The sequence below is a fragment of the Diaphorina citri genome, unplaced genomic scaffold, assembly GCF_000475195.1.
Source record: "Diaphorina citri unplaced genomic scaffold, Diaci psyllid genome assembly version 1.1 scaffold578, whole genome shotgun sequence".
NCBI lineage: Eukaryota > Metazoa > Arthropoda > Insecta > Hemiptera > Psyllidae > Diaphorina > Diaphorina citri.
In genome coordinates, this window is record NW_007378012.1 from 155,985 (window position 1) to 168,095 (window position 12,111).

General features: G+C 39.1%; 2 protein-coding genes across 2 annotated transcripts in view; both read left to right on the forward strand.

The window, feature by feature from the left end:
* Nucleotides 1–2,904: 2,904 nt before the first annotated feature.
* LOC103510257 (CCHC-type zinc finger protein CG3800-like) lies at nt 2,905–3,548 on the forward strand. The gene has a single exon (XM_008474908.3). It carries the CDS (start codon nt 3,026–3,028, stop codon nt 3,479–3,481), a length of 456 nt encoding a protein of 151 aa, XP_008473130.1. The 5' UTR covers nt 2,905–3,025; the 3' UTR covers nt 3,482–3,548.
* A 201-nt stretch (nt 3,549–3,749) lies between these two features.
* Nucleotides 3,750–12,111, forward strand: part of LOC103510263 (gastrula zinc finger protein XlCGF57.1) — a 32,311-nt gene continuing 23,949 nt past the window's right edge. Inside the window, exons 1-5 of the mRNA XM_026824351.1 lie at nt 3,750–3,851; nt 5,035–5,163; nt 10,290–10,443; nt 11,158–11,268; nt 11,847–11,956. Of these exons, the coding sequence (XP_026680152.1) occupies nt 3,750–3,851; nt 5,035–5,163; nt 10,290–10,443; nt 11,158–11,268; nt 11,847–11,956 (606 nt within the window). The remainder of the gene's footprint in view (nt 3,852–5,034; nt 5,164–10,289; nt 10,444–11,157; nt 11,269–11,846; nt 11,957–12,111) is intronic.

The window sequence follows — 12,111 nt, forward strand, 5'->3', positions numbered from 1 at the left end:
GCATTACAGTGAAAACTCAGGGGCTCCTGTTTAATTTCTCTTGAAATCAAGTTTTTCCTAAAGTTCCTTTAGTTTTGTGATTCTGTAAAGGTTCTCTGAACTTGTCTTTTCATCCAGGAAAATTAGAGTGGTAGTAATGCTGATGAATTAGCATTGCAAGACCATTAAACCTTATACCATAATGCTAGACCAAAATGTAGCAACATCAAATTGCAATGTATTTGCTAAAAACAAATAACGACAGTCCGTTTTGCAAATTTGTATTTTGTAGGTGTGGTAACTTTTGCTTAGTTTGTGCTTTGTATTTACTCATATAGGTTGAATGTAACTGTATTTTCTCAGATAAAACTTTGGCTAATGCCCATTAACCCGGATTAAGTAGAGCAGGTTGGATTAAGCAATTTGATTAGTTAATTCAAAAATTAAAATGAACCAGATTTGCTTAATCCAAACTATTTAATCAAAGCTGAACTTTAAGTGCGGCCCCGGGAACTAAAGGCAATGAGGACCCGATTTTTGTGGTAGATAAGCAGGTTTGGTTTTTGGTTGTGTGTTTGTTATTGAGAATTGCTAATTCTGTTGGTTTTAATTGGATTAGCTGATTGGATAAATTAGGTACCTACATGAAATCTAGTAGGGTAGTTGTGCTTTTTTTAGTGCTACTTTGGGCCTGCTCGATGTATGTGAAGTAAAACTTTTTTTTTCGTGAGATTGAAGGCCCATTGCATAGTAAATAATACGTAAAAGTTTTCAATAACCACTTTATTTACTCCCTGTATGCAAAATTGCAAATTAATATTGATTTCAGTGTGTATCACTTCAACTTTCATTGTGTTGCGTGCGTTGCATTTTGTTTTAATAAGATTTAATATACCACAAGTGCCTTTATTATTATAAATTACGATTATAAATATTACATTTAGCATTCCCCCATCCCTTTTTTCCAGCCTGAATTCCCCTTGCTAAAGAAAAAGTAAAGGTTGAGGGCGAAGGGCATCCACTCGTAAAATTTGTAGCAAAAATTAAATGTCAGACCAAAGCAATCACCCTAGTTGGGTCTGATTGAGAGCCTGACGAAAAACGTCGACCCCGTCTATACGCGGGAAAAGGTGAAGAAAAAGAAGGAGATCTAGGGAAGAAGTACCTGTAGATCTCGACAGGTTTCGGTAAGATATTTTTTGGAGGAAGTTTGTATCTACCTAAAAATCGATGTGGGACAAATAGGTACCTACCTAAACCTAATCCAACTATTCCTATTTCATCAGATTAGGAACATTTTCGGTAGGTAGGTACCTAGGTAACTACTGTAAAATTTGAAAGCCCGGGTTAGATCTGGATTCTTTTTTCCGTCTAGTGACATATTTTTTTCAGCGGTTGGTCAAACTGAATCAAGATTTCAAGGAGGTAACGGTTCGTGGACAAGTGGAAATTAATGACCAGCCGGTGACCAAAAAGTTATAATCGCGATGCGCGATCTGATTGGTGGGCGAGACCCGGAAAAGTTTTTAGAGGTCACCTCGCCATGAAAACGAAAACTTAGGGGCCCAGCCTTGTTAGCTTGGTGGGTGGCGCGTCTGCCTTCTAAGCGCTAAGCCGCGGGTTCGATTCCCGCCCGGGGCGGATTTTGTCTTGAACGGATAATGTTCGTTCTCGAAACGGCTAGCTTTCTCCTATCCTGTCATCCTTCGCTCTTCGATTTCGGGACGATAAGATCTAAAGCTGTGTTCATACATATTGAAGAAAGATAATATGAGAAAGCTAGCCGTTCCCAGAACAAATCCTTATCTGTTTGGGATAAAATCCGCCCCGGGCGGGAATCGAACCCGCGGCCTATTGTTTTCAAGGCAGACGCACTACCTTCCAAGCTAACTAGGCTGTCAGTAAATTAAAATAAAGATGAGTCATGCAATGATGATGAGTAACAGGTAAAAGTAGGTACCTGACGTGACGTGAGAAGGTATGTAGGTATTGTAGGTAGGTACCTACGTAATTTCTGTCACACTTCCCGAATCTACCACCTGTCAATCCACTCTCTTCCTACCTCCGTGAGTTTTATGTTGGCCAACCTGATTATTTTTTTTTGTTACGTGACGCCTTGCATTTTTCGAGGACGCTACCCTTCTCCATTTTTCAATTTTTTATTTTGTAGAAAATTAGAAATTTGAAGAAGGGGCATTACAGTGAAAACTCAGGGGCTCCTATTTAATTTCTCTTGAAATCAAGTTTTTCCTAAAGTTCCTTTAGTTTTGTGATTCTGTAAAGGTTCTCTGAACTTGTCTTTTCATCCAGAGGTAAGTTTCAACTTCTTCATTTCCTTCAATACTTCAAAAATTGGATTTTTACTTTGGAATAGATTGGTTGTAAAAGAAGGGGCTTTTTGATAATCAAGATGGCGTAAAGAGTAGTATCATTTTTGTGTTTTTTCAATAAAATTTCAGAGATTTTTGTAATCCATCTCTTCCAAATCGACTTTTAAGTTACAAGAAAGTTATTGTTGCTTTGATTATTTGCCTGTTTGTCAAATCAGTTTCTATTATCTGGGTGTAATCTCAGCTTTTTGGTAAGTTGCTCCTGAAAGTATTTTGGTCTGTAATGTGTGTTACATATTTTTGTTCTATTTTCAACCCACCCAAATGATCCCAAATGCAGTGCAGTTGCATACCTTCTGACCCCTAGTTGTAGCTTTGAAAGTTATTTAACTTGCAGGGGCTGACAGTGTTTTCTTTTTCTAACTTTCATTTCACAATAAATTCTTTTTAAAACTTTCGATTTCAACAAAAAAAATCAATTTTTCAGTGATTTTTTGTTTTCGGGATTTCATGTCTAGTGAAAAATGTGATTTATGTTGGTAGCACTGAGAAGTTGGTACACCTGATGTAGGAGGGAAGTTCGTTTCGTAAACATCAAAACATCGCGATCTCGTGGTCCTTTCATCCGTGTCTCGTGTTGCTGGCGTATCTGTTTTTCAGTGAAAATTTCAGTCTTTCAATAATTCTAACTTTATTAGTGACTTTACATAACCAAAATGAGTAGTGCAGTGTGCTATAGGTGTAGTAAAAGTGGTCACATGCAGAGAGACTGCCCAAACGGTGGTGGTGGCTATGAAAGAAACAGCCGTCCGGGTCCCCGGATGGATTCCAAGTGCTACAAATGCAACAGATCGGGACATTTCGCCAGAGACTGCAAAGAAGAAGTGGACAGATGTTACCGGTGTAATGGCACTGGACACATCGCACGAGACTGCAATCAGAACCCAGAAGAAAGCACTTGCTACACATGTCGGAAACCAGGCCACATCGCACGGGATTGTACAGAACGGGAATCAGGTGGCGGTGGTGGCTACCAATCCAATGTGTCTTGCTACAAATGTAACATGACTGGACACATGGCAAGGGATTGCACGTCCAACGACAAGCTGTGCTACAACTGCAACCAACCCGGTCACATCAGCCGTGACTGTTCTAACCGTTCCAAAGATTGATAAATTCCAACATCCTGTCCTAATTGTTTCTTCACACATTTGAGAGTTTGCACATGAAACTCCCCAAAGCCTTGATTCGAATTAACCTAAAACGTCCCTTCCTAGACCTTCTTCTTCTTCTTCCTTCAGTAATATTTCAGCATCAGCTTGCTCTTGCGTACATATAGCAGCAACGCAACATCAGCAAAAATAGCAGACCTTCAGTAATAAGCTCGCTCTTGAGTAAGGTCAAAGTCTAATTCAAAGTGGAAGCAGGGTTATGTTGAAAATGTCGAGCGATAATGTGGACTTGATACGACAGTTTCCCAACACGTTCAAATTTAGGGAACATTGTCATACAGTATTATCGTCCGACATTTCCAACATGAGTGTGAATCCTGCTTTACAAAACTCGAAATGTAGGATAGGATAGGATTTTTTATTTCATTCCAATTCCATCTCAAGCTCAATAAACTTTGATCTGAATCCCCTTCATCTAATACTTAAGCAATATAGCTGAAGGTTGTGTCGACTGAAGAGGAAACAGCTCAGGTAGTCCTGGACATGAAAATTATCGAATCTCTCCTCTGCCCCTGCCTGTGCATTTTCAATTTTGAATAAACCTTTATTTTTTTATTATTTTGTTCACATACAATATAGGTAATAAATAGACTCAATAGAAGGTAATAATACTTTAATACTACCTATGTATATGTAAACAAAGAATTATGTATTTAAGATCAGGTTCTCTTCCTCCGTTAGGTTAACACTCGTATTTATGAACAAGAATGATCGTTCTTAGATCAGTCTCAAGTCAAAATTGACCAATAAAATGCCTTGAGACTATGCTTAGCACGAACTTAAGAGCCAGCATTTTGTTCATAAACAAGACCGAAGTGTCTTCCTTGACATCACTGTCTCGTGAGACCAACACTCGTATTTATGAACAAGAATGATCGTTATTAGATCAGTCTCAAGTCAAAATTGACCAATAAAATGCCTTGAGACTATGCTTAGCACGAACTTAAGAGCCAGCATTTTGTTGACAAATATGGGTGCAAGTCTAGCTAAAAAAATCTACAGTGCACTGACACCTTTATACAAAGTCAAGACCCTATTTGATCTGAAGAATCCCTGCCCAGTTACCTTTTGTAGACTTACTTCAATCATGGAGAACATGTTGCTCCAATAGGTGAAGAAAAGAAGATATTGCAGCAGAAAGATAAAGAGAAGAAAAAAAAAATTGGTTATTCATCAATAAATTTAATGAGTTCCTTTTTTTATATATGAGGAGAAGACTAACAACGGAAGTCTTACGTCTTACTGTCCCAAAGTCAAAGAGAGGGATAAGACAGGATAGGAGAAAGCCAGCCATTCCGAGAACCAACTTAAAAATAACATAAAATTCGTAGCGAGCCGGAATTGAACCCGCGGCCTAGCACAAGTAGAGAAGGAAATATGAAAATTTCGAGAACGAATCTTATCTGTTTAGGATGAAATCTGCCCGGGCGGGAATGGAACCCGTGGCCTAGCGCTTACAATAAACTCACTGATTACCTCTTGATATTCCGCAGGGTGGCGAGTTCTCGTGCGATGATTGCGAGAAGACATTCAAGCTCAAGTCTAGTCTGGAGAGACATCGCCGCGTTATTCACTCGGATTTTTCTAAACAAGATCTTTGTACCATCAATACCATCATACATGTAGGACAAGTATTATTTTGAAGGTTTAAACTGCCAGAATGGGACTGAAAAGTCCCATTACTCCGGCAGTGTAAACAAGATCTTTGTACCATCATACATGTTGGACAATCATTAGTATTATTTTGAAGGTTCAGTGAAGAACTCGTTGGCTGGGGGACGTTCAACAGGGAATAGATCAGCTTAGTTTGGCTGGGGGACTTTAAACAGGGAGTATAGTAGTATACCAGTCTGCATTTCCCTTGCTAATCGAATTCAAATCTTAGGATTGGGGATTGGGAGTTTTGGGACTGGGACTGGGTATTTTGAGTAGGGAAAGTCATTCAGTCTTTGTGTGGGATTCAAGTCTTTTAATTCAGTCAGTCAGTCTTTACACATCTCTATGCTAAAGAAATAGCAAAGATTGAGTGCGAAGGGCATCCGCTCGTTGAACTTGTAGCCAAAAGCAAATGTCAGCCCAAAGCAATCACCCTAGTTGGCACTGATTGAGAGGCTGACGAAAAACGCCGACCCCGTCTGTACACCGAAGAAAAAGACTTTTGTCCCAAGTAATCTTGTCCAGTTTTACCAGCATTTTTGGTTTCTTTGTTAGATACTTATCTGAGATCACTGAAGGACGGATAACAAACTATTTTCTTCTTCTTTTTTTAATAATTAAACAAGGTCTTCTGTAAACAATGTGTATTGTACTATGTTGTTAAACTCATAACAAGCAGGGCCCGTCCCTCCGGGAATTATTTAGCCCGTAGTTTATTCGATCAGTACCTATGTACCTACCTAATTTGTTTAATATTATTGTTACAGTCGCGTCCTTGGCCCATACGGGGATAGCATACCAAATTTCATCGCTCTACGACAAACCATTCTTGAGATATTTTGTATACCACCTTTTTACTTTTTCCCATTTAAACCTGTAGTACCTACGTACGTACAGACCATGGGCTATAAATCACTTTTTTGACATCAGGGGATCCCAAAACGGATGTTTCCAACCATTTCCCGATTTTGAAAATTTGGACCGATTGCAATATTGTCATTACTAGTATAGCTCCGCTATACTGTAGTAATAGAAAGTAATCACGCTACTGTAGTAATAGAAAGTAAAAAATCCAATCAGTATTAAACCGAGTTTAAACTCACTTTGTGGATCCAGCCATAAATCATTCTTCATTATATATTTTTTTTTTTTTTTTAATTACCTAGAATGTCCTAGAAGATAGAAGACGAAAGTTGAAGGTTTGTGGTTGAACGTATTTTTTGTCATAGTATTATTAAAATCTATCATCGTATTTTGTAAGTCAAAGAATATTGTTAATTTTTTTCATTTGGGTTTGTTTTACATTTTGTGTATTTTTTATTTAGTCCCTAAAGAATTAACTAATTTAACAATATTGAAGAAAATATATTTATATCTTTTTTTAACTACTAAGTGTAGAAAAAAAAATATAAAATTATACAGACAAAAAAGATGTGTATTATGTAACACGAACCTTGTAATTTCCATTAAAGGAGTCTTTTTTTTAAGAGGTTTGACAGAGGGAACTCTAACTGCTATGGTCTTATCGCCCCGAAATCGAAGAGAGAAGGAAGACAGGATAGGAGAAAGCCAGCCGTTCCGAGAACGAACATTATCCCATCAGGATAAAATCCGCCCCGGGCGGGAGTCGAACCCGCGGCCTAGCGCCTACAAGGCAGACGTACTACCAACTAAGCTAACTAGGCTGGCTAGGAGTCCTTTACGTAATCTTCTACTAGCAGTTATTGAACTGTCTCCCTCTAAAAAGTGGCTTAAATTTACTCACCGTAAATGCTAGTATATAGATACCTACTTACTTTTTAAAGTCGTGTACAATGTGAAAGAAGTTCCTAATAAAGGTCGGTAGTAGTCGGGTATCATAACCGCACCGACTCCACACCAACATAGAGGTATCTAGGGAAGAAGTAGCCTGGGGGACTTAGTTAAACAGGGAGTAAACCAGCTTAGTCTAGCTGGGGGACTTAATTACAGGGAGTAGACCAGCCTGAATTCCCCTTGCTAAAGAAAAAGTAAAGGTTGAGGGCGAAGGGCATCCACTCGTAAAATTTGTAGCAAAAATTAAATGTCAGACCAAAGCAATCACCCTAGTTGGGTCTGATTGAGAGCCTGACGAAAAACGTCGACCCCGTCTATACGCGGGAAAAGGTGAAGAAAAAGAAGGAGATCTAGGGAAGAAGTACCTGTAGATCTCGACAGGTTTCGGTAAGATATTTTTTGGAGGAAGTTTGTATCTACCTAAAAATCGATGTGGGACAAATAGGTACCTACCTAAACCTAATCCAACTATTCCTATTTCATCAGATTAGGAACATTTTCGGTAGGTAGGTACCTAGGTAACTACTGTAAAATTTGAAAGCCCGGGTTAGATCTGGATTCTTTTTTCCGTCTAGTGACATATTTTTTTCAGCGGTTGGTCAAACTGAATCAAGATTTCAAGGAGGTAACGATTCGTGGACAAGTGGAAATTAACAACCAGCCGGTGACCAAAAAGTTTTAATCGCGATCTGATTGGTGGACGAGACCCGGAAAAGTTTTTAGAGGTCACCTCGCCATGAAAACGAAAATTTGGGGCCCAGCCTTGTTAGCTTGGTGGGTGGCGCGTCTGCCTTCTAAGCGCTAGGCCGCGGGTTCGATTCCCGCCCGGGGCGGATTTTGTCTTGAATGGATAATGTTCGTTCTCGGAACGGCTGGCTTTCTCCTATCCTGTCATCCTTCGCTCTTCGATTTTGGGACGATAAGATCTAAAGCTGTGTTCACACATATTGAAGAAAGATATGAGAAAGCTAGCCGTTCCCAGAACAAATCCTTATCTGTTTGGGATAAAATCCGCCCCGGGCGGGAATCGAACCCGCGGCCTATTAAATGAAGATGACGCTGTGGGCGAGAAAACTGTGCCTGGACACTTGTGTAAGGGTTGCTACCGTATCTTCACCTCGCAGGGGGTAAGTAAGATTAACCCATCAGATAAAATCAGATTCGTTTTCCATACATCCCAAAAGTTAAAATGGACTTCACAAAGTTACCGAGTCATCAATCAAGTATTTTTGCCAGCCTAGTTAGCTTAGTTGGTAGTGCGTCTGCCTTATAAGCGCTAGGCCGCGGGTTCGATTCCCGCCAGGGGCGGATTTTATCCTGCTGGGACAATGTTCGTTCTCGGAACGGCTGGCTTTCTCCTATCCTGTCTTCCTTCTCTCTTCGATTTCGGGACGATAAGACCCCTACCACCCAACCCCGGTCATAACACTCCCTGATGTATGTTTTGTTTCACAGAGGAGGGCCATGGACTAAGTATAGATGAACAAGTTATTGAAGAAATCGGCAAGACTACTCCTGGACGTGGAAGACCTTCTGTGAAGAAGTTACTGAAAGGCATTGCTCCAAGTAAGCGGATTTCCATTGTTTGCGTCCAGACAAATGTCTGGAATTTTCTTCACAACTTAGACATGGTCAAATTTTGATTCTTGTTAACTTGATGTTGGTCAAATTTCGATCCTTGTTGGCTTGATATTGGTTGAATTTTGATCCTTGTTAGCTTCATACTGGTTAAATTTTGATCCTTATTAGCTTGATATTGGTTAAATTTTGATCCTTGTTAGCTTCATATTGGTTAAATTTTGATCCTTATTAGCTTTGGTTGGTTAAATTTTGATCCTTGTATACTTGATATTGGTCAAATTTTGATCCTTGTTAGCTTAATGTTGGTTAAATTTTGCAAGTATGTATTTAAAATCAGATTACTTAGTGTTATTGAATTAACTTGAACGTCCAATCAGGATATCTTTTACACACGAAATGCAGTGCGGCGTACCGTGTACCCTAAAAATCTCGCGCAAATGGTCTGTTTTTCTTTCCTACACCGCGTCCGACGGTCACTCTGCGTCAGGAGTGGGGGTAAAAACTGTGAACAACAAACATGACATCTAGCGGAAAGATTGCAAAACAAATTTGTACTTGATGCTAATCGAGAGTCGCTTCCGGAATTTAGGACGCTGCGTTCACTCGAAGAGATAACGTCAGGAGGGGAAGTGAAATGAAAAACACCCATCATCGTGGCTTTGGGTTCGCATTGGGAAGATAAGGCCCGGTTGTTTTCCCTCTTCCTGTTCTTTTCATCCCTTTTACAGGCATGGCTCACGATAGCCAACATGCCGTGGTTCAATCCCCATAGGCTGAACCAAACATATTTAACATAGCTGACCCAAAAACATACCGTTTTGGACGTCCATACTTGCTGGCACTGGCCACTTGTGTATTTTCAGTGGTTATCTGAAAGAGGACCTCTGAGTGAAATTTTTGCTATTTTTTGTTGAAAAAATTCAAAGAATTTCAGAGTCTGTCTTTCATGTTAAGGGAGATGTTTTGAATTTTTAATACATGGGTTTCTACAGGTAGTTCCAATGGAATATGCTTTGGCAGTCAGGGGTTAGATTTGAGGCTAAGTTGCCTCTTTATTGAATTGATAATAAAATATCTTGTGTTTTTATAACTAACATTTCTATATTCATCCCAGTACATGCTTTTATCCTACAAGTCAAAGGAGGAGGAAAAACAAATCTGCACCTACATTAAGGTTTGTCCCCGTATCCCCAGTCTTCTGTGCAATTTTATGATGAACATTATGTTAATTTTATGTTACACATTATCTTGATTTTATGTTTACTTTAGGTCACACTTGGTTATTTTATTTCTAGACCTTCTAAACATTTTATTTGATGTGTCCCCTATGATTTGTTGTATTCTCTTGTTTGTGTTTATCTCTTTTACCTTTATGATTTCCAAGTTCAGTCTATTTAATTTGGTCTAGAAAACATTTATTTTACTTCCTTCTTCCGTCACAGCTTATTTTCGTGTGTGTGTGATTTATTTTTCTATCTTTATTTTATTCAGCACCGATCCTAACAGTCGTATTTATGAACAAGAATGATCGTTCTTAGATCAGTCTCAAGTCAAAATTGACCAATCAAATGCCTTGAGACTATGCTTGCATACTTTTTACTAGACTGGCATACTTTTTACTAACACTATTTTCTTCTATTTATTAACGGGATTTTCTTCTTTTTACTAAATTATTTCTCGAACCCACAATCTCCAGGTGTGTGGCCGCGTATTCAACCGCAAGGATAACCTGCGCGAACATCTGCGCGCGCATGCGGGCGAAACCAAGCGCAAGAAGAAATTCAAGTGTGACAAATGCGAGAAGCAATTCTACGGGTTAACCTTGTTGAGAATACATGAGCGACTACACGGTGAGTTATATTTGTACTTGAAACTGTATATTGAGGGTTTTAATTCTAGGTTTGATAGAGAGAACTGTAGGAAGATTTGAGAGAAAAGGGTTGGAGAAGGGTGGGAGTATTAGATAGGAGGGTTTGGAGGGGTAGGATAAAGGAGAGCAACCCCGACCCCAAATAAGATTGGGAAAAGGTGCAGAAAAAGAAGAAGAAGAAGAAAAAGATAGAGATAACTGTAACTGCTAAGGTCTTATCGTCCCGAAAGCGAAGAGAGAAGGACGTCCACTCGTAAAATTTGTAGCCAAAACCAAATGTCAGCCCTAGGCGATCACCCTAGGACTGATTGAGAGGCTGACGAAAAACGCCGACACCGTCTGAACACGGGAAAAGGAAAGAAGAACAAAAAGAAATAGATTTCTTCGTCCAATATTTTGTCTTGAGAAATTCACATCGCGATATTTCGCGATAAAACTCCAGGGAGCGAATTTAGGTAGAAATTAAGACACTACCATCACGTCACATCACGTGAGCTCATGGGGCGGAGTCAGAAAGATGTAGTTCAAAGTTTTCCCATAATATAGTAGGTAATTTCGTTCATGATAGCCCTCACGTGACGTGATATTAGTGTGTTTCTCATCTTTACCGTCTTTCTACCTTTTATCGCTCTGGGACATTCTCTACCACCCAACCCCGGTCATAACTCTCCCTGATGTATGTTTTGTTTCACAGAGGAGGGCCATGGACTAAGTATAGATGAACAAGTTATTGAAGAAATCGGCAAGAATACTCCTGGACGTGGAAGACCTTCTGTGAAGAAGTTACTGAAAGGCATTGCTCCAAGTAAGAGGATTTCCATTGTTTGCGTCCAGACAAATGTCTGGAATTTTCTTCAGAACTTACTACTTAGACATGGTCAAATTTTGATTCTTGTTAACTTGATATTGGTCAAATTTCGATCCTTGTTGGCTTGATATTGGTTGAATTTTGATCCTTGTTAGCTTCATACTGGTTAAATTTTGATCCTTATTAGCTTGATATTGGTAAAATTTGGATCCTTGTTAGCTTCATACTGGTTAAATTTTGATCCTTATTAGCTTTGATTGGTCAAATTTTGATCCTTGTTAGCTTTGGTTGGTTAAATTTTGATCCTTGTATACTTGATATTGGTCAAATTTTGATCCTTGTTAGCTTAATGTTGGTTAAATTTGGATCCATGTTAACTTGATATTGGTTAAATTTGGATCTACATAATATCTTACATCCATGTTTTGTTTTTCAGCTGAGAAACTGTACGAGTGTGACATTTGTAAGAACCGGTTTCCATCTAGTGGAGCTATGAAGAAACATGATCCATGTTAACTTGATATTGGTTAAATTTGGATCTACATAATATCTTGCATCCATGTTTTGTTTTTCAGCTGAGAAACTGTACGAGTGTGACATTTGTAAGAACCGGTTTCCATCTAGTGGAGCTATGAAGAAACATCGCAGGAAACACACCGGGGAGCGACCCTATGAATGTAAAGAGGTACTAAGCATGGAGTTTTTTTCTTCTTTTTTTTTCAAATGATATAGCCGTATTTTATTATATGTGACTTTTTATATTGAACATGGCTGAACCAAACATATTTAACACAGCTGACCCAAAAACATACCGTTTTGGACGTCCACACTTGCCGGCAC